Source organism: Rhineura floridana, chromosome 1 (assembly GCF_030035675.1).
Source record: "Rhineura floridana isolate rRhiFlo1 chromosome 1, rRhiFlo1.hap2, whole genome shotgun sequence".
Taxonomy (NCBI): domain Eukaryota; kingdom Metazoa; phylum Chordata; class Lepidosauria; order Squamata; family Rhineuridae; genus Rhineura; species Rhineura floridana.
In genome coordinates this window covers 206,886,256-206,908,845 of record NC_084480.1, presented here as the reverse complement: position 1 = coordinate 206,908,845, position 22,590 = coordinate 206,886,256, and the positions used below count along the sequence as shown (strand labels likewise).

General features: G+C 43.2%; 1 protein-coding gene across 1 annotated transcript in view; it reads left to right on the top strand.

Moving 5' to 3' along the window:
• Window positions 1-22,368, top strand: part of DUSP22 (dual specificity phosphatase 22) — a 63,713-nt gene extending 41,345 nt beyond the window's left edge. Inside the window, exons 5-7 of the mRNA XM_061590781.1 lie at window positions 7,972-8,046; window positions 10,439-10,610; window positions 20,741-22,368. Of these exons, the coding sequence (XP_061446765.1) occupies window positions 7,972-8,046; window positions 10,439-10,610; window positions 20,741-20,917 (424 nt within the window). The 3' untranslated portion in view covers window positions 20,918-22,368. The remainder of the gene's footprint in view (window positions 1-7,971; window positions 8,047-10,438; window positions 10,611-20,740) is intronic.
• Window positions 22,369-22,590: the final 222 nt, after the last annotated feature.

Sequence of the window (22,590 nt, the reverse complement as noted above, 5' to 3'; positions counted from 1 at the left end):
CTGCATTTTGCACTAGTTGGAGTTTCCGAACCGTCTTCAAGGGCAGCCCCACCTAGAGTGCATTACAGTAATCCAATCTAGAGGTCACTAGAGCATGAACAACTGAGGCGAGGTCGTCACCGCAGAGATAGGGGCGTAGTTGGGCTACCAATCGAAGATGGTATTCCGAGCCACCGAGGCTACCTGAGCCTCAAGTGACAAGGAAGGATCGAAAAGAACCCCCAAACTATGAACCTGTTTCTTCAGGGGGAGTGTAACCCCATCCAGAACAGGATGAACATCCTCCATCTGTGCAGAAAAGGCATTCACCAACAGCGTCTCAGTCTTGTCTGGATTGAGTTTCAGTTTATTAGCTCCCATCCAGTCCATTATCGCGGCCAGGCAACGGTTCAGCACATCAACAGCCTCACCTGAAGAAGATGAAAAGGAGTAATAGAGCTGCGTGTCATCAGCATACTGATGGCAACGCACTCCAAAACTCCGGATGACCGCACCCAGAGGCTTCATGTAGATGTTGAAAAGCATGGGGGACAGAACCGATCCCTGAGGGACTCCACAATGGAGAGTCCAGGGTATCGAGCAATGCTCCCCAAGCACTACCTTCTGGAGACGATCCACCAAGTAGGAGCGGAGCCACTGCCAAGCGGTACCCCCGACTCCCAACTCCGCGAGTCTCTCCAGGAGGATACCATGGTCGATGGTATCAAAAGCAGCTGAGAGATCAAGGAGAATCAACAGAGTTACACTCCCCCTGCCCCTCTCCCGACAAAGGTCATCATACAGGGCGACCAAGGCTGTTTCTGTGCCAAAACCGGGCCTAAAACCAGATTGAAACGGATCTAGATAATCGGTTTCATCCAAGAGCGCCTGGAGCTGGCTGGCAACCACCCATTCCAAGACCTTGCCCAGAAATGGAACATTCACTACCAGTCGATAGTTGTTCAAATTATCTGGGTCCAAGGATGACCTCTTCAAGAGAGGTCTCACTACAGCCTCCTTGAGACAGCGAGGGACAACTCCCTCTCTCAAGGAGGCATTGATCACTTCCTTGGCCCAGCCGGCAGTTCCAGCCCGGCTAGCTTTTACTAGCCAAGAGGGGCAAGGGTCCAGTACCGACGTGGTTGCACGCACCAGTCCAAACATCTTGTCAACTTCCTCAAGCTGCACCAACTGAAACTCATCCAATAATTGAGGACAAGACCGTGATCTAGGTACCTCAATGGATTCAACTGTCCTAACATTAGAGTCGAGATCCTGGTTTTTGTCTGGGTTTTGGGGGAAAAATAGATTTTTTTGGAAAAATTGAAAAAATGTAGTATTAGCACTTTTTACAGATTAAAATCACTTTGTTACTTCAGGAACATAAAATGTAATTATGTACAAGTTGATTTGGCATAAAATTATCACATTTGGTATATTAAAAGTACATTTTATTCAAACAATTATTACAAATTGAATTTATTTTTTAAAATGTTTACTTTTTTTGTACCAAATGGAGCTGTAAGCTCCTGAACTGTAAGGAACCTCTTTCGTTTTTCCAGTTTATGAGGAGCAGGCATAAAACAAATTTTTTAAAAAACAGAAGAAACATTAACATTAATAACAAAGAAAATTATTTATGTCTCCGCTAGTCCTCCACAGTGTCAAGCAGACATAAAGTACCCATACCCATAAAAAGAACTGAGAAAAGGGGGGCAAGATTCAGTGAAACATTTTATTCATCATGCTAAAATAAAACATTCCATAATCCTTTTTTTTTTCCTTCAATTTTTCCAATTGTTTGGAAGGGAAAAAAAGGCTTCGGGGGTAAAAAATGGGGGAAATTTTTTCCCCTGAATTTTTCCAGTTGTTTTCTGGGCCTTCACATCTCTACATGTGTGCTTATATACTCATTCTCCCACTAATTTTTACAATAACTCTATAAAGTAGTATTTATTATCTCTTTATTACAGATGTAAGCTTGGGCTGTAGCTTGCCTAAGGCTACCCAGTGAGTTCATGATCAGTCCAACAAGCTTCAACTTGAACAAAGGGGTCCTGGCACATAGAGCATACTCCTAACCACTGTATTGTATGATGTGTTGCCCAAAAGCATGTGCACACCCCACATTTCATAGCCTTATCTATGGCTGCAAAAGTGGGAGGCAATTTGGGAGATTTGTGCTGATTGGGAGAAAGGGGGTAGACTTGCCAGCTGGATCTCTTTGTGGCAGCCACTGGCTGGTAGCCATTCTCCCCCCCCAAAAAAAGCATTCAGATGTCACTACATGATGACATAGTGTTTCTCTGACGGAGTAGCTTTCAGTGGAGGCTGCCATTTTTTCCCAGAAGCTCCTGTTGGACCAGTGTTACATCACCATGTACAGTCGTTCTGAGGCCCCATCTGTACTATACATTTAAATAAGTATAATGCCACTTCAAACAATTATGGCTTCCCCCAAAGAATCCTCGGAAGTGTACTGTAGTTTGTTAATGGTCCTGAGAGTTGTCAGGAGACCCCAATTCCTCTCACAGAGGTACAATTTCCAGAGTAGTTTAGCAAATTCCCTGGGAACTTTGGGAATTGTAGCTCTGTGAGGGATATAGGAGTCTCCTAACAACTCTCAGCACCCTTAACAAACAATATTTCCTTGGATTCTTTGGGGGAAGCCATGACTGCTCAAAGTGGTATGATACTCCTTTAAAGGTATAGTGCAGCTGAGGCCTGGGACCTTTTGGCAGGATGTCTGCCAATTAGTGGGTGCTGGGAAACTTCTGGACAATGTTGAACTCCCTTCTCCCAAGTTTTTCCTCTGAAATTTGCTGGGGAGAGGCATTGCTTCCCTGAAATCTGGGCCTAAAGTTCTCTGTGTGATGACTAATACACAGGCTAACTTCTATATTTGGCAAAAGGCAGCTAATATCTTTATTAGCATTAATAATTGTTATTAATATTTATTACCCACCTTTTACCCAAAGGTCCCAGGGCAGTTACAACAATTTTAAAATACAGCATTAAAAATAACGTAAAACCAAAAAATAGGGTAGGTCCTAAAAATATATGTCTCAGGTGTCAAAGGCCAGGGTAAAAAGGCATCTTCAGCATTCACCTAAAAATGTTCAGCGAAGTTGCCAGATGCACCTCAGTGGGGAGGGAGTTCCACAACTTAGGGGCTGCCACACAGAGTGCCCTCTCTTGGGCCACCACACCTTGAGCTTCTGAGGGTGGCGGAACTATTATTTATTTATTTATTGCATTTATATAACGCCACATAGCCAAAGCTCTCTGGGCGGTTTACAATAATTAAGAACATTAAAAACAAGTATACAAATTTAACCATTAAAACCCATAAAAAATGATAAGCTAGTTAAAAACACATGTTATTCAAATGCTGTTAAAATGCCTGGGAGAAGAGGAAAGTCTTGACCTGGTGCTGAAAAGATAACAGTGTTGGTGCCAGGCTCACCTCATCAAAATCATCCCATGATTTGGGGGCCACTACTGAGAAGGTCCTCTCCCTTTTTGCCAGACTCCCAGCTGCCCTCAGAGTAGGCACCCGGAGGAGGGCCTTTGATGTTGAGCGTAGTGTATGGGTGGGTTCATGTCAGGAGAGGCGTTCCATCAGGTATTGTGGTCCCAAGCTGTGTAAGGCTTTGTAGGTTAAAACCAGCACCTTGAATCGAGCTCGGAAACATACAGGCAGCCAATGCAAGGGGGCCAGAATCGGTTATATATGTTTGAACCGTCTGGTCCCTGCTACCAAACTGGCCACTGCATTTTGTACAAGCTGCAGTTTCCGAACCATCTTCAAAGGCAGCCCCATGTATAGCGCATTGCAGTAATCTAGCTTGGAGGTTACCAGAGCATGGACCACTGAAGCCAGGTTATTCCTGTCCAGATAGGGGCATAGCTGGGCCACCAACCAGAGCTGGTAGAAGACACTCCATGCCACCGAGGCTACCTGAGCCTCAAGTGACAAAGATGGTTCTAGGAGAACCCCCAAGCTATGAACCTGCTCCTTCAGGGGGAGTGCAACCCCATCCAGGACAGGTTGGACATCCATCATCTGGTCAGAAGAACCACCCACTAACAGCATCTCAGTCTTGTCCGGATTGAGCCTCAGTTTATTAGCCTTCATCCAGTCCATTGTCGCAGCCAGGCACCGGTTCAGCCCATTGACAACCTCATCTGAAGATGAGAAGGAGAAATAGAGTTGCATGTCATCAGCATACTGATGGCAATGCACTCCAAAGCTCTGGATGACCGCACCCAACAGTTTCATGTAGATGTTGCACAGCATGGGGGATAGAACTGACCCCTGTGGAACCCCATACCGAAGAATCCACAGGGCCGAGCAATATTCCAAAAGCACCACCTTCTGGAGCCGACCCGCCAAGTAGGAGTGGAATCACTGCCATGCAGTCCCTCCCACTCCTAACTCAACTAGTCATCCCAGAAGGATACCATGGTCAACGGTATTGAAAGCCACTGAGAGATCAAGAAGAATCAACAGAGTCACACTCGCTCTGTCTCTCTCCCGACAGAGGTCATCATACAGGGCGTCCAAGGCTGTTTCCGTGCCAAAACCAGGCCTGAAACCTGACTGAAATGGATCCAGATAATTGGTCTCATCAAGAGTGTCTGCAGCTGGCCTGCAGCCACTCGTTCAAGGACCTTGCCCAAGAATGAAACATTTGCCACCAGCCTATAGTTATTAAGATTTTCTGGGTACGGGGAGGGTCTCTTCAGGAGTGGTCTCACTACCGCCTCTTTCAGGCATCCAGGGACCACCCCCTCTTGCAGAGAGGCATTAATCACTTTCCTGGCCCAGCCGGCTGTTCCATACCTGCTAGCTTTTATTAGCCAAGAAGGGCAAGGATCCAATACAGAAGTGGTTGTGCAAACCTGTCCGAGCAGCTTGTCAATGTCCTCAAGCTGTACCACTTCCCAAAGGGCCCCCTCTGCTGATCTGAACACCTGAGAGCATCTGTAGAGAAGGAGGCAGTTGTTCAGATATTTGGGACCTAAGTCACATTAGTGTGAGCACCTTAACTTGAGGCCTGGAAACAACCAATGCAGCTCTTTAAAAACGGGTTATATGAGATCTAAAGTGAACCCCCGCCAGTAATGTGGCTGCTGCATTTTGGACCAGTTGAAGTTTTTGAGTCATCTTCAAGGGCAGCCCCACGTAGAGCGCACTACAATAATCAGAGCATGGAGTACTGTGGCCAGGTCATTTCTGTCCAAAAGGGCCCAAAGCTTGCAAACTGCTCCTAGCCACTGAGGCCACCTGAGCCTCCAGTGACAGTTGGATCCAGGGTTACCCACAAGCTGCGGACCTGCTTCTTCAAGAGGAGTGCAACCCTGTCCAGAACATGCTGTCTCCTGGACATGAGAATTCTGGACACATAACACCTATGTCTTTTCAGGATTTAGCCTCAGTTTATTGGCCCACATCCAGCTCATCACTGCCTCCAAGCAGATGGAACAGAGAGATAGAGTTGGGTGTCGTCTGCATATTGATGGCATCTCACTCCAAATCTCCTGAAGACAGCTGCCAGCGGCTTCATATAGATGTTAAATAGCATGGGGGACAAGATGGAACCCCGCGGAACACCACATGACAGCTCCCATGGTGCCAAAAAGTAGCCTCCCATAACCACTTTGTGGAAGTGGCCCTGGAGGAATGAGCAGAACCACTGAAGCACAGTGACCCCAACCCCACTTCCCTGAGATGCTCCAGAAGAATACTATGATCACCAGTATCAAAAGCCACTGACAGATGTCATCGGCCAGGGCAGCTAAGGTAGTTTCAGTGCCATGACCAGGCCTGAAGCCAGCCTGGAATGGATCCAAGTAATCAGTTTCCTGCCACCACCTTCTCAAGCACCTTGCCCAAAAAGGGGATATTTGCCACTGGGCGATAGTTGTTTAACACTTCTAGGTCCAGAGAGGTCTTCTTAAGGAGGGGACATACCACCATCTCATTCAAGGCAGATAGTACCTTCCTTTCCTCCAGTGAAGCATTAATCACTCCCTGGACCCTGGAAATGTCTGAAATGTTTAATCTTTTTGTGAATATGAGGCTAATATACATAGAATCAAAGAATTGTAGAGTTGGAAGGGTCCTATAAGGCAGCTGAGTCCAATCCGCTGCTCAATGCAGGAATCCAAATTAAAGCATACCTGACAGGTAGCTGTCCAGTTGTCTCTTAAATGCCTCCAGTGTTGGACAGCCCACCACCTCCCTAGGTCATTGGTTCCATTGTCGTACCCACCGCTCTAACAGTTAGGAAGTTTTTCCTGATGTTCAGCTGAGAACTGGCTTCCGATAACTTCAGCCCATTATTCCTGTATCCTGAAATGATCAAGAAGAGATCCTGGTCCTCCTCTGTGTGACAACCTTTCACATACTTGAAGAGTGCTGTCATATCTCCCCTCAGTCTTCTCTTCTCAAGGCAAAACATGCCCAGTTCTTTCAGACTCTCATCCTAGGGCTTTGTTTCCAGTCCCCTCATCATCCTTGTTGCCCTCCTCTGAACCCGTTCCAGTTTGTCTGCATCCTTCTTAAAGTATGGTATCCAGAACTGGATGTAGTACTCAAGATGAGTCCTAACCAGTGCTGAATAGAGGGGAACCAATACTTCACGTGATTTGGAAACTATACTTTTGTGAATGCAGCTAAAATAGCAATTGCCTTTTTTTGCAATTGCATCACACTGTTGGCTCATATTTAGCTTGTGATTAACAACAACATGTTGCCTAGCTTTCTAAATAAATCATCAAAAGTGAGTAGCCCACCTGTCCACGCATTTGCTTAAAATTCAGTCGTATGCTTGCTGCTTTTGCCGTGTTCAGAGGTGTATAGGATTGTAGCCTAATCTATCTCCTATTGCCCCGAATGGTTCAGGTCGCTTGTAATATGTGCTGGTACTTTACTCCCAACATTAAGTGCATCTTGAACCTGAGCACTTGGAAGTTAATTTTAAAGATATAGAAAGCTTGAAAGCTGGCTCTTCTAGGTTTACATTCGCTCACAAAAAGACCATGTGATGCACAATTCTGCTGTAGTGTTGTTTATTAAATTTATTCGTTGCTTTTTCATTTGAAAAAAGTCTCAAAGCAATTTACAAGTTAAAAAGACAAAGATATCATAAAAAAGCTGTAACACCATTCATAGTAATAAAAGTGTTCATCCACCAACACCCAACTAAAAGATGAACACCAGGAAGAGGCCAAAAATCAAACCACACTGAGTTCCAAATGCTTGAGAAAACAAGAGTACCTTTGCCCTGGTGCCTAAAAGCTGACAACCTTGGTGGTGCTCAGTATGCTTCAGTTGCCATCAAAATATTTGGTTGCAATGGCAACTACGTATCTCTAAAAGACGATGACTGTTAAGCAGAGCTTGGAAAAGTTACTTTTTTGAACTACAACTCCCATCAGCCCCAGCCAGCGTGGCCACTGGATTGGGCTGATAGGAGTTGTAGTTCAAAAAAGTTCAAAACAACATGCTTCTGTGTGAATCAAGAAAGCCCTGGCCAGGGAGCACATACCACCAGCTCCATCCGTGGCCTGAGAGAACTGTTGAGCCAGTCCCTCCTTCATTTTCCCTGCGGCTGTTTAAGATCTGCGTGTGCTGAGGGAAGGCAGAAGCAAGGAAGCCCAGCCCAGGCAGCTTGTGCCATCAGCTGCTGAAGAGACCATCAGTTGGCCTGAGAAGTCTCTGTTGCTCTATATTTTATTCTGCTTACTTGTTTTAGTATCTTAAAATTGTAAACTGCCTTGGGTGCCATGGCAAAAAGGCAGTATATAAGTGTAAGTGAATGAAGTGTAGGTGAATGAAAAAAGTAACTTTTCCAAGCTCTGCTTTTAAGAGCCTGTTAAGGCTCTTCAAACCTCTACATTCCAGAAGGCAAATTAATGGGGAAGGGGATTAAGAGATTACTTACCTTGAATTTGGCTAAATTGAGGCTACTTCTCCTTTTTAAGGACCAGACACTTCAAGGAAAGCATTGAATTTATCCATGAGTGCCGACTTAGAGGTGAGAGCTGTCTTGTTCACTGGTACGTATTTAATTGAAGACTTTTCTAAATTTGACTATTCACGCTTTCTTTATGGTAATTATGTGCCTCATGTGAGACCTGCCATGAAACGGTACAGTGTGGAATTCTGCTGTTTAGTGTTCCAAACAGTAGGGCACACCATTTAATTTCCAGCTGGTTTTATGGCTTTTTCCTGACAGTCACTTAGTGATCTATAGCCACTGAGTTTGTTCAGTCCTCATTGGACTGTTTTGGGGGTCTCCTCCTTTGGTTTCCCCCCATAAAGAGCTTTTGTAATTCTGTAAATCTTAGGATTTCTCCCACAGATATCTCCTCCTTGTGCGTGGATGGTGTTGGCTTGCCTCTGAATTTTGGAAAAGGAATAATTTGAGATGATAGGGAGGCAGTGAGAGTGCTTTGGACATGGGGTTGTATGCAGTGCTGGTCCTCCTCAGAGTAGACCACCCATTGAAATTAATGAACACTCAACATAGGTTTCTTTTCAATGGGTTGTCTCTGAGTAAAGCTTAGTTGGCTACAACCCAGGCTTTCAGCAATGGTAGCTCCTATGACCCATCTCTTCTTTCAGTTTGTCAAAGACAGCTAATAATGCTGTTGGAAACTGTCAAAGTTGCTCCTTTGCTGGGTGAAGGAGGAGTAGAGCTGGGCCAGCAAAGATCATGGGGGAGAATGGTCAAGCCCCATCAGATTGATGCTTAGCCAAATGGGACTCCTGTGCTTGGCTTCAAGCCAGTGTTTTGGGCACAGGTTAGGGCAGATAGAAGGTGTGCCCCGTTAGGTTGCCATACCATCTGACAGCAAGCACCTCTTTGCTCCTCAGCCTTTCCATTCTCAGTCATTATCTTGCCCGCCTCCCCCAAAGTGAATTTCTAGGTTGGGGAAGGGATTGTGTCTCCGAGGCATTGCCTTCCCCTGCCATTTATTGGACTGGGGAGAGGAAATTCCTTCCTTCCTTTTGATGTGTCCAGGAAAAATGTGGAAGTGACAACTGGACAATCCCCACCAGCCTGCCCCCAATGTCACCGCATCCCGACTGTGCATATAGGTGCTTCACACAATAGGGAGCTCCAGTTGTGCATCCTTCCAAATTGTGCGGAGCATCTGTGTGTGTACAGGTATAGGCATGTAGTTGCCCCTTTCAGACTGTCTGCTAATGCATGAAGGGTGGGGCCAGCTACCATAATCCCATGGCACAAGTTTATGCATGAAGGTTGCAACTGAACATGACTTATGCCTTTTGTACAGCTGATGGTATGAAAAAGAGAGACTTGTCTGCTATTTGCAGATACATAGATATGCAGAATAAATTTGCCAACTTTTGTCTTTCTGCACAGTCCCATTTGCCATTTCACTAAATAGACATTTTCAAAATTAATAGTGCTAACCAGTAGAAAAGCTTGATCTTTTTAGATGCAAGTCATTTTAGTTTAAATCGGGGACAAAAAAAATGGATGGCCTGCAGGTCAAAAGAGCTCTTGGTGCAATATTGTCTGTCCCCAAGAGAAGATGCATCAGGTCTACGGACACACTCAGAGTTGCACACGTTTTCTTTCTAGCACATTTTTTTCACATGTGTAGCTCAAAGTTTTTAAAAGAGGGGGAGGAGGAAAGGCACTGTGCAGGTTGCACTCCTGATACTGGTAACTCTACTAAAACAAATGTTTGCATTGGGTCCATTTTGCACCTAAATAGGTTATAAGAAAGGCATAATGGGAACTATTAAGAATATACTTTCCCCAGATCATAATTCCTTCCTAGTTTTGTAACTTCTAGTTCCTGTGAAGGCTTTTGAAATATCTTGACATATCTTGAATGGTAGCTTTCCTATTTCCTGGCACTGCTGGTAATTATAAGCAGATGTCATTCTCCACCTAGATAATTGCCTCCTCCTTATGTCTTTATTGGCGTATCTAAACTACATACTTAAATGTGTTTTAACTGTCATTGTTTAGTCCCCCCAAACCTCTAAGAATTAGAGTTTTTGAAGGGTGGGGCATCTTCACCAAACGACAGTTCCCAGGATTTTTAGTGCAAATTAATGTCAACCGAACTGGTATAAAGTTGGAATACGTTGTGGTGTTTTCCCACCATGTTTTCTGTAATGTAAAAAATGGTATTTTGGTAACCGTTTTGTGTTCCTCTGACTAGCAAGCCGTGTCCTGCTTTTAAAGGAACAATTCCTCTAACCCTTACCATTGCATTGTTTTGGGAAGGATGTCTTGCTTTGAAACTTGCTAATTTATATATTATGTCGAATGGGAATTACATATTTATTAAAAGAAACATTTTAAAGAAAAGATGTCCTTTCTGCCAAGCCCTCAAGTCCAAGGTACACTTTCAGCTTATTTGTACCTGCATCTATCTGTTTTCCTGCATTTGGGTGGCAATACAGCCTTGCTGGAGTTTCTAGGAGTGCAACTTTGGTTGTGGCCTACATCATGACGATCACTGACCTTGGCTGGGAGGATGCACTGTCAGTTGTGCGAGCATCAAGATCATGTGCCAATCCGAATGCGGGCTTCCAGCGACAGCTTGAAGAGTTTGAGAAATCTGATCTTGCTCATGTAAGTATGTGATATCCATAAGAGCTCTGAGATAGATAGGCCTGAGTGGATCAGCCTATGTTCTAGTAAATATAATAAATCAGTGTTGGCAACCCTTAGGGAAACTAATTTAAAAATCTTACATCGGTGGTATAGGATGCTGGTTCAGATTCCTCGTATCTCTTTGTTCATAAGTCTCCATTGTTGGTGGGGCTGCCCCACCCAAGGGTACACATTTTCATCTTTGGTGGGTATGCCCTCGCGGTAGTATGTTTTCGGCTATAGTTCATCAGGAACTTTGTAAGATCATGAAAGAGGACACTCACTCCTCATATGTTTTTATCATCTTTATTTATGGGTATCAATTTAGATCTGAAGCTCAAAACTCTTATCTCCTTGTTACTATTTGCTGCAAGACAGACGATAGTACAAAGGTGAAAGGAATTGGATGGACTTGATAAATCAGCATGGTATAGGAATACATGGCATATTGCAGTTATGGAGAAGATTCCTTATGAAGTGTGATTACTGTAGGGACTGGCAAAACCTCAAGTCTTTAATGCCACTTGGTGAATGTTCACTGATTATGTTACACAAAATGATTTGCAAGATCATATATCTAACGCTTCTAAATCCATTTGGATGACTTGAATCCCTCGATGTTTAACATTTTGTAATACGCATGTGATAAATTGTTATCTGTATTATTCAACCCCAGCAATTCCTGTCGATTGTGATGTTTTGCATCATTTCTTACGTTGTAATACCGCTTTGGTTATATCCTTGTAGTCAAAATTATATAATGAAAAAAGAGATATCCTTATGGGCTCCACCTGAACTCAACGATGGAGAACCTTTTCAGCCTCAGGGCCACATTACCTTCTGGGCAACCTTCCGGGGGCACATGGCAGTAGTGGGTGGATCCAGAGGCAAAAGTGGGGAGAGCAATGGATGTAAATGTTACCTTTGGACAGTAGGCCAGAGTCTCCTCTCGCACCCATCTCTCTGTCCTCCATCTAGGCAAGCAAGAGATATTATGGGAGTTCAACGACACGTTCCAGCCAGGCAAAAATACTCAAGGGGGGAAAGCATGGCTAGTAGGGGGTGTGGCCTGGGGAGAGTTCCAAGGGCCAGACAGAGAGGCCTGGAGGGCCACATTTGGCCTCCAGGCCTGAGGTTCCCCACTGCTCTTGGAACTCATGCAGTGATTTTCACATCTATGAAAATTGGTCTGGTTTCCATTGAAGCAGAAATGATTCTGCACCCATTTTAACCCTTTGTTGAACAGGTTTGGGGCAAGAAAGGAAGAGGCCCACTGCATCTGTCCACACCATTCCTTCCATTTCTTTCAACACACACTACTTACAGAACAGCATCGTGATGGTTCCTGGATTTGAGTGGAATGTTCTTGGCGTTGAATTTTGTCAGACAGAAATTTTGTCTGCTTCAGACTAGAAAAAAAGGTGTCCATTCCATGGGGCATACAGCTTGCTCAGCTTGGGGCCTGGTGTACAAATGTCCTTGCTTTGTTTGCATGCTTCATTCTGAAGAAGTCCTTCAGTTTGGAGAACTGGACACTTATTTTATGTAGATCAATGTATTGGCGAAAGCCATTGCGCCAATCAACCTGTTGGGTAAGTGATTAATAGCAGGACTCTATGCAAGGCAATGCTTGCATGAGATAAGGCAGAGTGACTGCCTCAAGTATCAGATTTTGGGCATTAGCATGGGAGCTTAATCCTAACCCATGAGAACTGGGTCACATCCACACCATACATTTAAAGCACTCATGCTGCTTTATCAGTCATGCCCCCTTTCCCAATCCTGAGAACTGTAGTTTGTTAAGGGTTCAGGGAGTTGTAGCTTGTGAGGGGTAAACTATAGTTCCAAGGGTTGTTTGGGGGAAGCCATGTCTGTTAAAGTGGTATAAGTATGCTTTGAATGCATGGTGTTGATGTGACCCTATTTCCTGGGTACTTCTCCTGCACAAACCCAGTTGAAGATGAATGGGATCTGTGCCAAGAGGGCTGTAGATGAATTTGTGGAAGATAAGAGATGCTCTGTGGGCTTTCTGCTTCAAGTGCTTCAAGCACCACGGTAAGCTTGAACTCATTCTGACTCTTCGGTAGGTAAATGTGACTGGAAGAGCAAGAGGGAACCATATTGCAACTCCCCTCCCCGTGTTGCTTAATGTTTTTTCACCATGTGTCTCCAGCCATGAGGGCTACAACTGGATTTTTTTCAATGAAAGCTTCTTCTGCATTCTTTGCATCCATCGTCAGATTCTGCAACATCTGGTGTAGAATTGCACATAGCAGACTACTAGCCTTGCATTATACTCTCCTTAGCATTAGAATTCATAGATTTACAGTATACTCATTGTGCAAAGAGAGCTAAATGGCCTAGGTAAATAGTTTTGCCTCAAATTACTTGAATTAGATGTCTCCCTTGTTCTTACTGCCATTTAAATAGATGAATTTGAATGGATTTAAATGGATGAAACTGAATGGCATTGACATTAGTGTATCTATTTTGGCATTCATCTATCATGCGGGGAGTCTTCATGAGCAAAAGAGGCTTCCCATTGTGCCCTCAAACTCATGGTGGGCTCTAAACCATGTCAAAATAATGTGCTGGAGGGAGTGGGGCTTAGCAACATCTCCCTACTTCTCACATGTTTAAGAACACAAGAAGACTCTGCTGGATCAGGCCAGTGGCCCATCTAGCTCAGCATCCTGTTCTCACAATGGCCAACCAGATGCGTATGGGAAGCCCACAAACAGGACCTGAGCATATCAGCGCTCTCTCACCACTTGTGATTCTACCTGGCCAAGTTCAAGGTTCTAGTTTTGGTGTACAAAGCCCTATACAGCTTGGGACCAGGATACCTGAAAGACCGTCTTATCCCTTATATACCCAGTCGATCACTGCACTCTGCAGGTGAGGGCCTCCTGCAGATACCATCTTATCAGGTGGTCCATTCTGCACAACATAGGAAACGGACCTTTAGCGTGGTGGCACCTACCCTGTGGAATTCCCTCCCCTTAAATATTAGACAGGCACCATCTCTGTTACTGTGCCTATTGAAGACCTTCCTCTTTCTACAAGCCTTTTAAGTTGAGACCTTATCTCAGTCTGCTTCTGTGTTGGAATTGCTTTTTAATGTTTTTAAACCCTTTTTTTCAATATGTTTTTAACCTTTTTTAAAAGATGTCTTCAAAACTTAAAAAAAAATTTTAAGTTGTTTTCTTTTAATAATAATAATAATAAAATTTTATTTGTTAATCGCCCATCTGTCTGAATTAACGGACACTCTGGGCGACGTACAACAATACAAAATACAATATAAAACAATATACAGTCAACAAATCACAACATCAACATCAATTCATCTAAAACCATCTTTCAATTAATACACTATAAAAACTAGTCCGCCCCAGAAATCCCATAGGCCTGCCTGAATAGCCAGGTCTTTAAGGCTCGGCGAAAAGCCATCAGGGAGGAGGCATGTCGGAGGTCAAAAGGAAGCAAGTTCCAGAGGGTGGGGGCCACGATTGAAAATGCCCTCTCTCTGGTCCGCACCAGCCTAGCTGTTTTCACCGGTGGGACCGAGAGAAGGTCTTGTGAGGCTGATCTTGTTTGGCGGCATAATTGGTGATACTGGAGGTGTTCCTTCAGATAAACTGGGCCAAAACCGTGTAGGGTTTTAAAGGTCAGTACCAACACCTTGAATTGGGCCCGGTAAACAACTGGTAACCAGTGTAGATCTACCAACACTGGGGTGATATGATCCCGGCGACGGCTCTGCTTTATCAAGCGTGCCGCCACATTCTGTACCAGCTGCAATTTCCGGACCGTTTTCAAGGGTAACCCCACGTAGAGCGCATTACAGTAGTCTGAGAGGAGACCAGGGCATGTATCACTCGTGGGAGCAGATGTACAGGAAGGTAGGGTCGCAGCCTCTGTACCAGATGTAATTGATACCAAGCTGCCTGGCTCACTGCCGAAACGTGAGCTTCCATGGACAGCTGGGAGTCAAGAATGACCCCTAGGCTGCGGACCTGGTCCTTCAGGGGTAATCTCACCCCATTAAGCACCAAGTCTAAATTTCCCAACCTTCTCTTATCACCCACGAGCAACACCTCGGTCTTGTTGGGGTTTAGCTTCAGCCTGTTCTCTCCCATCCATCCACTTATGGACTCCAGGCATTTGGACAAGGTATTCACAGCTAACTCTGGTGAGGACTTAAATGAGAGATAGAGCTGAGTGTCATCCGCATATTGGTGACACTGCAACCCAAAACTCCTGATGATGGCTCCCAGCGGTTTCACATAGATGTTGAATAGCATGGGGGAGAGGATAGAACCCTGTGGCACTCCACAATTGAGAGTGAATTGAAAGCATTTTAAAGTCTGTTATGATGTTTTAAAGTAGTTTTAGTGCTTTTGTTTGCTGCCTTGGGCTCCTGCTGGGAGGAAAGGCAGGATATTATACATCAAATAATAAATAAATAAATAAATAAATGTAGGTATTGGAATACATTTATTTATTGGCAAAAAATTCTATACCGCCAATATTAACAGTGCATGTGGGTTGGGGGAACATGGCCGTAAACGTTATAAAATCAACAATAAAATTACATTCATAAAACAAGTACCAACCACATCACAAATACATCAACGTAACTGGATCAGCCTTCAGGGAAAGCTTGGGTGAACAGATGAGTTTTAAGAAGGCGCCAAAATGTCAGTGCTATAGGTTACTGTAGTGAATGGTCTTACTGGGGGTGGAGGGGGTGCATTGTTTCGCTTCCAAATACAGAAAGCCAGCTCTCATCCTCTGAGTGAGGCCTTGGATTTCTGCCTCACAGTCCTACCCTGATGGCAGTATGGATCTGAAATGTAAAATGTTCTCTAAGCCATATCTTGAAAGTGAGGTTGCACGCACATATATATCCATCAGCACATTTTGAGTAATTCAGTTCATTTATGTCTGTTTACTCCCTGAACTGGCTCTTTTAAAAGAGAGACAAATGTGCTTTGTTGGAATATGCTTGGTAGTTCTGAATTTGCAGCTGTATTTGAAGCCATTGTATTATTCACCTCTTAAGTATTTATCTCAAAAGCTTACCATTTCCCAGCGAGAACTGGGGTCAATGGGAATATAACTGACTTTACATAACAGACAACAGAGGGACTTTCCAGATTGGTCGTCTCCCTCCTTAATTTGAACCCTTACAGTCATTTCTGTTCTGATAAGTTTAGAGTTGAAACTATTGTCCTTGCATTACGCAAATCGCTTTTAGGAAGATCATAGCATAGATGTAGTGTTGGTGTTTTGTTAAATAGCATTTAGGAGGAAAGTCTCTAGAGCTTTCATAGAAAGGAACATGCTGTCCTGCAAAATGATATTCTAACACGTGGGGGCCCGTGGACCTAATTAGGCCTGCCAGGCCATATCAGCCAAGCCATGGCTACCTACTCTACACCCCATGTCATGTACGTGGGACAGAGAAAAACCTGCCTAAGCCCTAAAAAGGCATCTCTGATGAGTAGTGCCTGCAAAACCTTATGCAATGTGCTGTGCAAGATAGCACTTGAAAAGGGGCTGCTCAAGGCCCAACAATCAGCTGATTGTTGGATCTTGCTAAGTCCCTTTCAAAATGCTAAATTGCGGAATGCTTTGTAAAGAGTTCTGCAAGACAAGTGTGGGCCTAAAAAGTCACCTGATGTCATTGTGTCATTATTGTGACATTGGGTGATTGACAAGTGAGCAGACTGATAAACTCGCAAGGGGCGGGGAAGATAACAATCCGGCCCACTGGCCAGTTCCACTTCCCTGCTATATGGGATGCATACATTTTCTCCTCTGGATTATGCTTCTGTTGTTGAGAAATGAGCAATTTGATGTTGATCATTAAAGCACACAACCCTAATCATGTTTAAGGAAGAAGTTCTTAGTTCAGTGGGACTCCCTAGGAAGTGTTTTTAGGATTGCAGCTCTGATCCCTACCCTTCCTTGCCTTTTCAAATCACCACTCGGTATAACGTGACTGTGAAGGGTGTCTACTTGATGGATGAAACACAATTTAGCTTTCCCCTTTACCCAGTGCAACATTTTTATATTAAAAAAAATGTTTTGCTTTTAAGTGGTCTACTCAGGGTAGACCGGGGTAGCCAATGTAGTGCTGTCCAGATGTTGTTGGACTCCAGTTCCCTTCTGTCCCAGACAGCATTGCCAGTGGCTAAGCATGATAGGAGTTAAGAGTCCAACGACACCTGGAGAGCTATCCTATGAGTTAGACCCATTGAAAAAATTGACTTAAATTACTTGGATACCACCTTTAATTCCCCCTCCCTTAGTGCTTTCTAGGGTAAGTACTAGGGATGGAAGGGTCTGTCTATTCTCTGTTTTGCATTTTTCCAGTCTTAAATACAGTTCTCCATATTTCTGCAGCAATTTGGCACTTTAAAAAAATTCTCATGAAAAATTTTCAGCATTTTAGTGAGAATTTTGCCTACTATAACATATTTATGTTTGCAGTTTTGACTGATGTTCACTCTTTTGCAAGCATTTTCTCCTCATATAATGCATTTGGTATGTTATTTTCAGTTGTATATTTATTTCTATGCAAACTTATCTCTAATGTATGCATTTTTGCAAACACTGCTTAGTTGGAGAACTGCATCACAAAATTCAGATAAGTGCGAATTTTGAAAGATGGTTGTGTAAAGTGTAAATTTGATAAATTCAGCTTTAAATGCGAACGGAATCTTAATTTCTCCACCATCCCTAGTAAGCACTGTTTTTCTCATGTAGCCCTTTCAAGTGGGTAAAAAGAGGCCTACTTTGACTGAGGTTGCTTCTCTCTGCTGTGTTTAGCCATTTCAGAACTATTTTTTCTTTTATGTGATTTTTTTAAAAAGGATGCATGCTGTCCCTTCCTGTTCCCACAAGGAAAGCTATTTCCTGTTTGTTTTATTTAAAGGCCACATTACAGCAAGGCTTGCGTCCACCTCCCACAACCAGAAAACGCTATTGCTGCAGGGTTGGATATCCTAGTATGAGAGTAATTCTGAGAGAGAAGTTGCTGCCTTCACTCTTTATGCTGATCATTACCACCTTTATAACCAGCGCTTTTACCACACTGTTATTTGTATGTCATATTACTGTGTAGTATAAAAGAGGCTGCTGCAATCCTAAACACACTTGCTAGAGTGTGAGCCACACTTAACATAATAAATATAGGAAGCTCCTTATACCAAGTCAGACTGCTCATCCATCTAGCTTAGTATTATTTTAATAACAGCTCTCCAGGATTTCAGAGAGATATTTCCTGTCCCTTTAGAGAGATACCAGGTTTTGAATCTGGAACCGTCTGCATTCAGACCATATGTTCTTATAAGATTCTTATAATGACCAGCTTGGATGGAAATGGGCTGCTGACAGGTTTTTTGTTTTTGGCTCTTGAGAAAGATCTTGGTGACTCAATTACCCTCCTGGAAATGGCTGTATTGAAGCTGGAAGTTTTGGACTTTACAGAATGGATCTTGGCCTAGCTGGATCTGCCAGCTTTTTGTCACTCCCACCAGAGAATGCCAGCTTACTAGGACCCAGCTGATACCATTACCCCTAGAGGTAGAGAAGGATGATAATTCCCTTGAATTTGGATTTTGCACTGGATTTTTTAATGGTCCGCGTATTCTACATCTTTGCAGAGGGACCCTGTTTGCTCTGAATTTCAGCAGCTTCCCCCGACATCAGATTTTGTTCCCTCTCAAATATTAGCTCAAATGCACTGTTCTTTTATTGATTTTATGCACAGCAATGCATCTCTCTCTCTCACTCATTCACTCCCCTCCACTCGAATAATCCAAGCTCTAAGCAGGGAGGAAGCAAGCCAAGCCTATAATAGTAGAGGAAGAGGAGAAAGGAAAGACACTTTCTTTCCAAAATATTGATATTTTCTTTCTTTTCTCACAGAGCAGTTGGGTTCAAAAGCCTCTGAGGGAAAGGGAAGGCCTGGCCCGGCTGATGAAAACAGAAGTAGCAGAGATGGCAGTTCCAGATTAGTAGAGATGGGTGGCAAGCAGCCAAGGGGCAAGGTCTGGGGAGCCATAGGCATACGTTGACAGTAGCAGCCATGCCAGGCCTGCTTAAGGCTGTCAAATTATAGACAATAGGATGAGCAATACTACTCATCTCCCTACAGTGTACTTTATTCTAACTTATACTGTCACAAGAAGCAGGCATATATGTTGCTGATGTGTTCAAAAACTGTGTGACAGAGTCTGCAAGTAATGATGCAAGCTTGCATCAGATAACCATGGTTACATTTACATTTGCATTTATTTATTGAAATGTATTTACATTTCACTCTGAGGACAGCTTCTGGTAGTTCTAAGAAAGATCTCTACCCATCTTTTGACCTTTTGAATAGCACCTAATGTCATATTACATGTTTGCAGAGCCTACATATACCATTTTTGCCACAATATCAGATGGTCCATAGTGCTTATGTAAAATGTTTTTAGAATGGCCTTGCATTAAACAGAACTGAAAAGAATTTGGGTTGGTTTCCCCCCCACAAATTCAAATTGGCTAGATAAAAATCACTTTTTATTCAAATTTTAGTTACCTGGATTTAAGTCACTTAAGTATATAGTGATTTTTTTAAAAAACCCTGTATTGATGATCCAATTTTGAATGCACATTTTCAATTTGCTTCTGCTCTTGAGGAAGAAGCACACTCTGACCTCATCTGTTATTTCACAGGACAAAAAATCTCCTTTTAAAGTGCTGCTTCCCATACTGTTTTCATAACTTTTAAATATGTTTTGTATGGATGTGAAAGTTGGACAGTGAAAAAAGTGGATGAGAGAAAAATCAACTCATTTGAAATGTGATGTTTGAGGAGAGCTTTGCAGATACCATGGGCCGCGAACTAGTCGAATAATTGCATGCTAGAACAAATTAAACCAGAATTATCACTAGAAGCTAAAATGATGAAACTGAGGTTATCAAACTTTGGACACATGAGAAGACATGATTCACTAGAAAAGACAATAATGCTGGGAAAAACAGAAGGGAGTAGAAAAAGGCCAAACAAGAGATGGATTGATTCCATAAAGGAAGCCACAGACCTGAACTTACAAGATCTGAACAGGGTGGTTCATGACAGATGCCACTGGAGGTTGCTGATTCATATATGATTGAGGGCCTTTTTAGCTGTTCACTCCTTTTTAAAAAGAATTATGCAGTTGGAAGGGGACATCTGGCCTGACCCCCTAATTGATACAGGACATCCAGAGTAGACCATCCCTTGCACACCTCTAACCTAAGAGAGCCCCCCCGTTTTGTAACTGGTTGCACAGTTCAGCTGTTCTCACCATTAAGAAGCTTCTCTTAATGTTCAGCTGAAATCTACCAACCTGTAACTTCAGCCCACTAGATATAGTAAGAGTGCCTTTTTTGTCAAGGGCCATATTTGTTTGGGCTGGTCTGTCGGGCCATGTGTCAGCTGTGGATGGGGCAGAAGACAGAAGTTGGGGGCCAGGGCCAAAAAGTGGGTGGGGCTACTTTTTTTTCTTCTCTCTCTCTTTGATGCCTTCTCTCCCCCCCTTTTTCCTAGTCCAACAGGCTGTTGAGGGAGGGACAGATTGCTCTTGCCAGAAGTTTGAATGATCGCTTGCAGAGGGCGTTTGACATTAGGCTGAGGGCTGCATAAAATTAAGTGGAAGGCCACACGTGGCCCGTTCATGATATATAAAATCATATTAAGAGAACTCCGCACCCCCGACCCAGTGTGATGCCTGGGACTTGCAGTGGCAGAATCATTGCAAGCTAAGCAACTGGCTTAATAGATTGTGGCATTTACAGATGTGTTGTACTAACTCACAGTTACTGTTAATAACTGAATCTCAGAATCCTTGCTATTTTAATTTATGTAGTAAATTTCTATCATGCCCTTTCTCCTAAAGGAGCGCAGGGTAGCATTAACAAGTTAAAACAGTTGGATGTAAAATAAAATAAAATAAATAAAATAAAACTTATTTAAAACATTTTAAAACCATCAAAAACATGTTTGCCTTATGCTTGTCTTAGATATTTTAAATGTTTTGCATTGTTATTTTCCCCTCCCATCCTTCCAGGTCAGAGAGTGGCTCAGAGCAGAGTATGGTGAAAGCCCTTTGCAAGACAAACAAGAAGCCCAAGATCTTCTGCAGAAGTTCAAAGCGCATGCAGCAGCTCAGTCAACTACTTCGGGAAGGCACTGGAATGATAACTTTGCATCAGTGGCCTCCTTGTCAATGCCTGCTCCTCAGTAGGGGCAGCTAATACAGCATGCCATCAGTGATAACAGGAATGCATTATTTGTCAGTGGTTGAGTTCAGGTGACATAATAAACCACCGTGATGTGAATGAACCATGAGTCTTAGGCTCGCACATTTTCCCTTTCCTTTTTCCCCGTCACAGCCACAAGGAGAATAGTGGAAGCTTCCATTTTAGAGTAACCACAGCTTAGCTTGTGTCTGAACTCTCATTTATGATAAATCTTGACTATGGTTGGTTGAAAACAGTCAACTTCATAACTTTCATAAACCACAGTTTGAAGTTCGATTGTTTCTAACAAACCATAGTTAAGATTAACTGCAGTCTCTCCAAGTTTGCATGACATAAGAAGTCATGGTTAATCAAAAACAGAAGTGAAACTGCCAAAGTCCTCCTTGTGGCTGCACTGGAGAGGCGGGGGGGGGAAGGGACATACACAAGTCCAAGTTTCTTAGGTTTATTTCCAGCACAATAAACCATAGTTTAATCAGCCAGTCATTAGGTAGGGGAACTTGTTTTTGTGCCCTCTGGCACATGCACAAAGAGGGCTTGTTTTGTATGTAATGGTTCCATGATGGGATGTCTTTGTTTTCTTAGTAAGCATATCTCTCAGACATGTGGAGCAGGACTCCAGAATTCTTGGCATCACGCTCACAGGTTGACATTAGCTTATATTATGTGGGCACCAAGACCCACCATCTCTTCCAGTGGCTGTTTAAAGAGGCTGCCACTTTCTAACTGTAGAGATACCAAATTATGTTCTATGTATCGTTCCCTGTTCTTCAGTTATCCATATAATCAGGGTTTGGCACAGCTGCACTTTTCAAAAGTTTCTGGATGTTCTACTGGCATGTAATGCTGTAATAAAGGGTAGTGCTCATGCTGTGGGGATCCTTGTGCTCAGCTAGAGCTCTGGTTTTACTGTTGCAAGTCCTTCAGCTGAAAAGGCCAGCCATATTTCAGGGTAAAAAGCAATGTCTCTCTTCAGCTGAGGAGAAATGCTGCAGCCAAAGCAGAGGACACAGCTCTAGCTCTGTGCATGGTCGTTTCTTCTCAGAGATGTCCTCCTTAAATGACTTATTGAACAGATATCTTGGAATGTATGGCTAATAAAGTTGTATGATTTACTCTAGAGTGAAGCAAAAGTATCACTGGTAACTTTTGTCAGGATTTATTGTCCTGGCTTTCATCTCAGAGAAGTTGTTCACTCAAATTATTTTTTACAGACAAGGAGTAGAGGGATCTGAAAGTATATTGCAGATGAATATAGAGACAAAAACTGAAGTTATAAAGTCTGTTGTGCTGTATTAAAGTTTAAAATATTATTGTCACAGTACTACTGAAATAACCTTTCTTGTGTATTAGTCAACTTGATGAGGTTGTATCTTTAATTGCCTTCCCAATGGCATATATTCAATAAAAGCTTTAGTCTTTTTATAAATAAAAAGTCTGTCATTGCTCTCTCTGGATAAAAATAGTTGTGATTGACAACAGTTGTTTGTGATGCTATTGAATGGTCAGCTTGAGTCTGCTGTGGATTTGGGCCAAACCCACAGAGGCTTTTGAGCTGTATCTCACATTCAAGGAACACCACCCATCCTAAATCATCATGGCAGTGAAAAGTTCTCCAACAAAGTCAAAATGTGGGGGAAGCCCCCTCACGAGATCA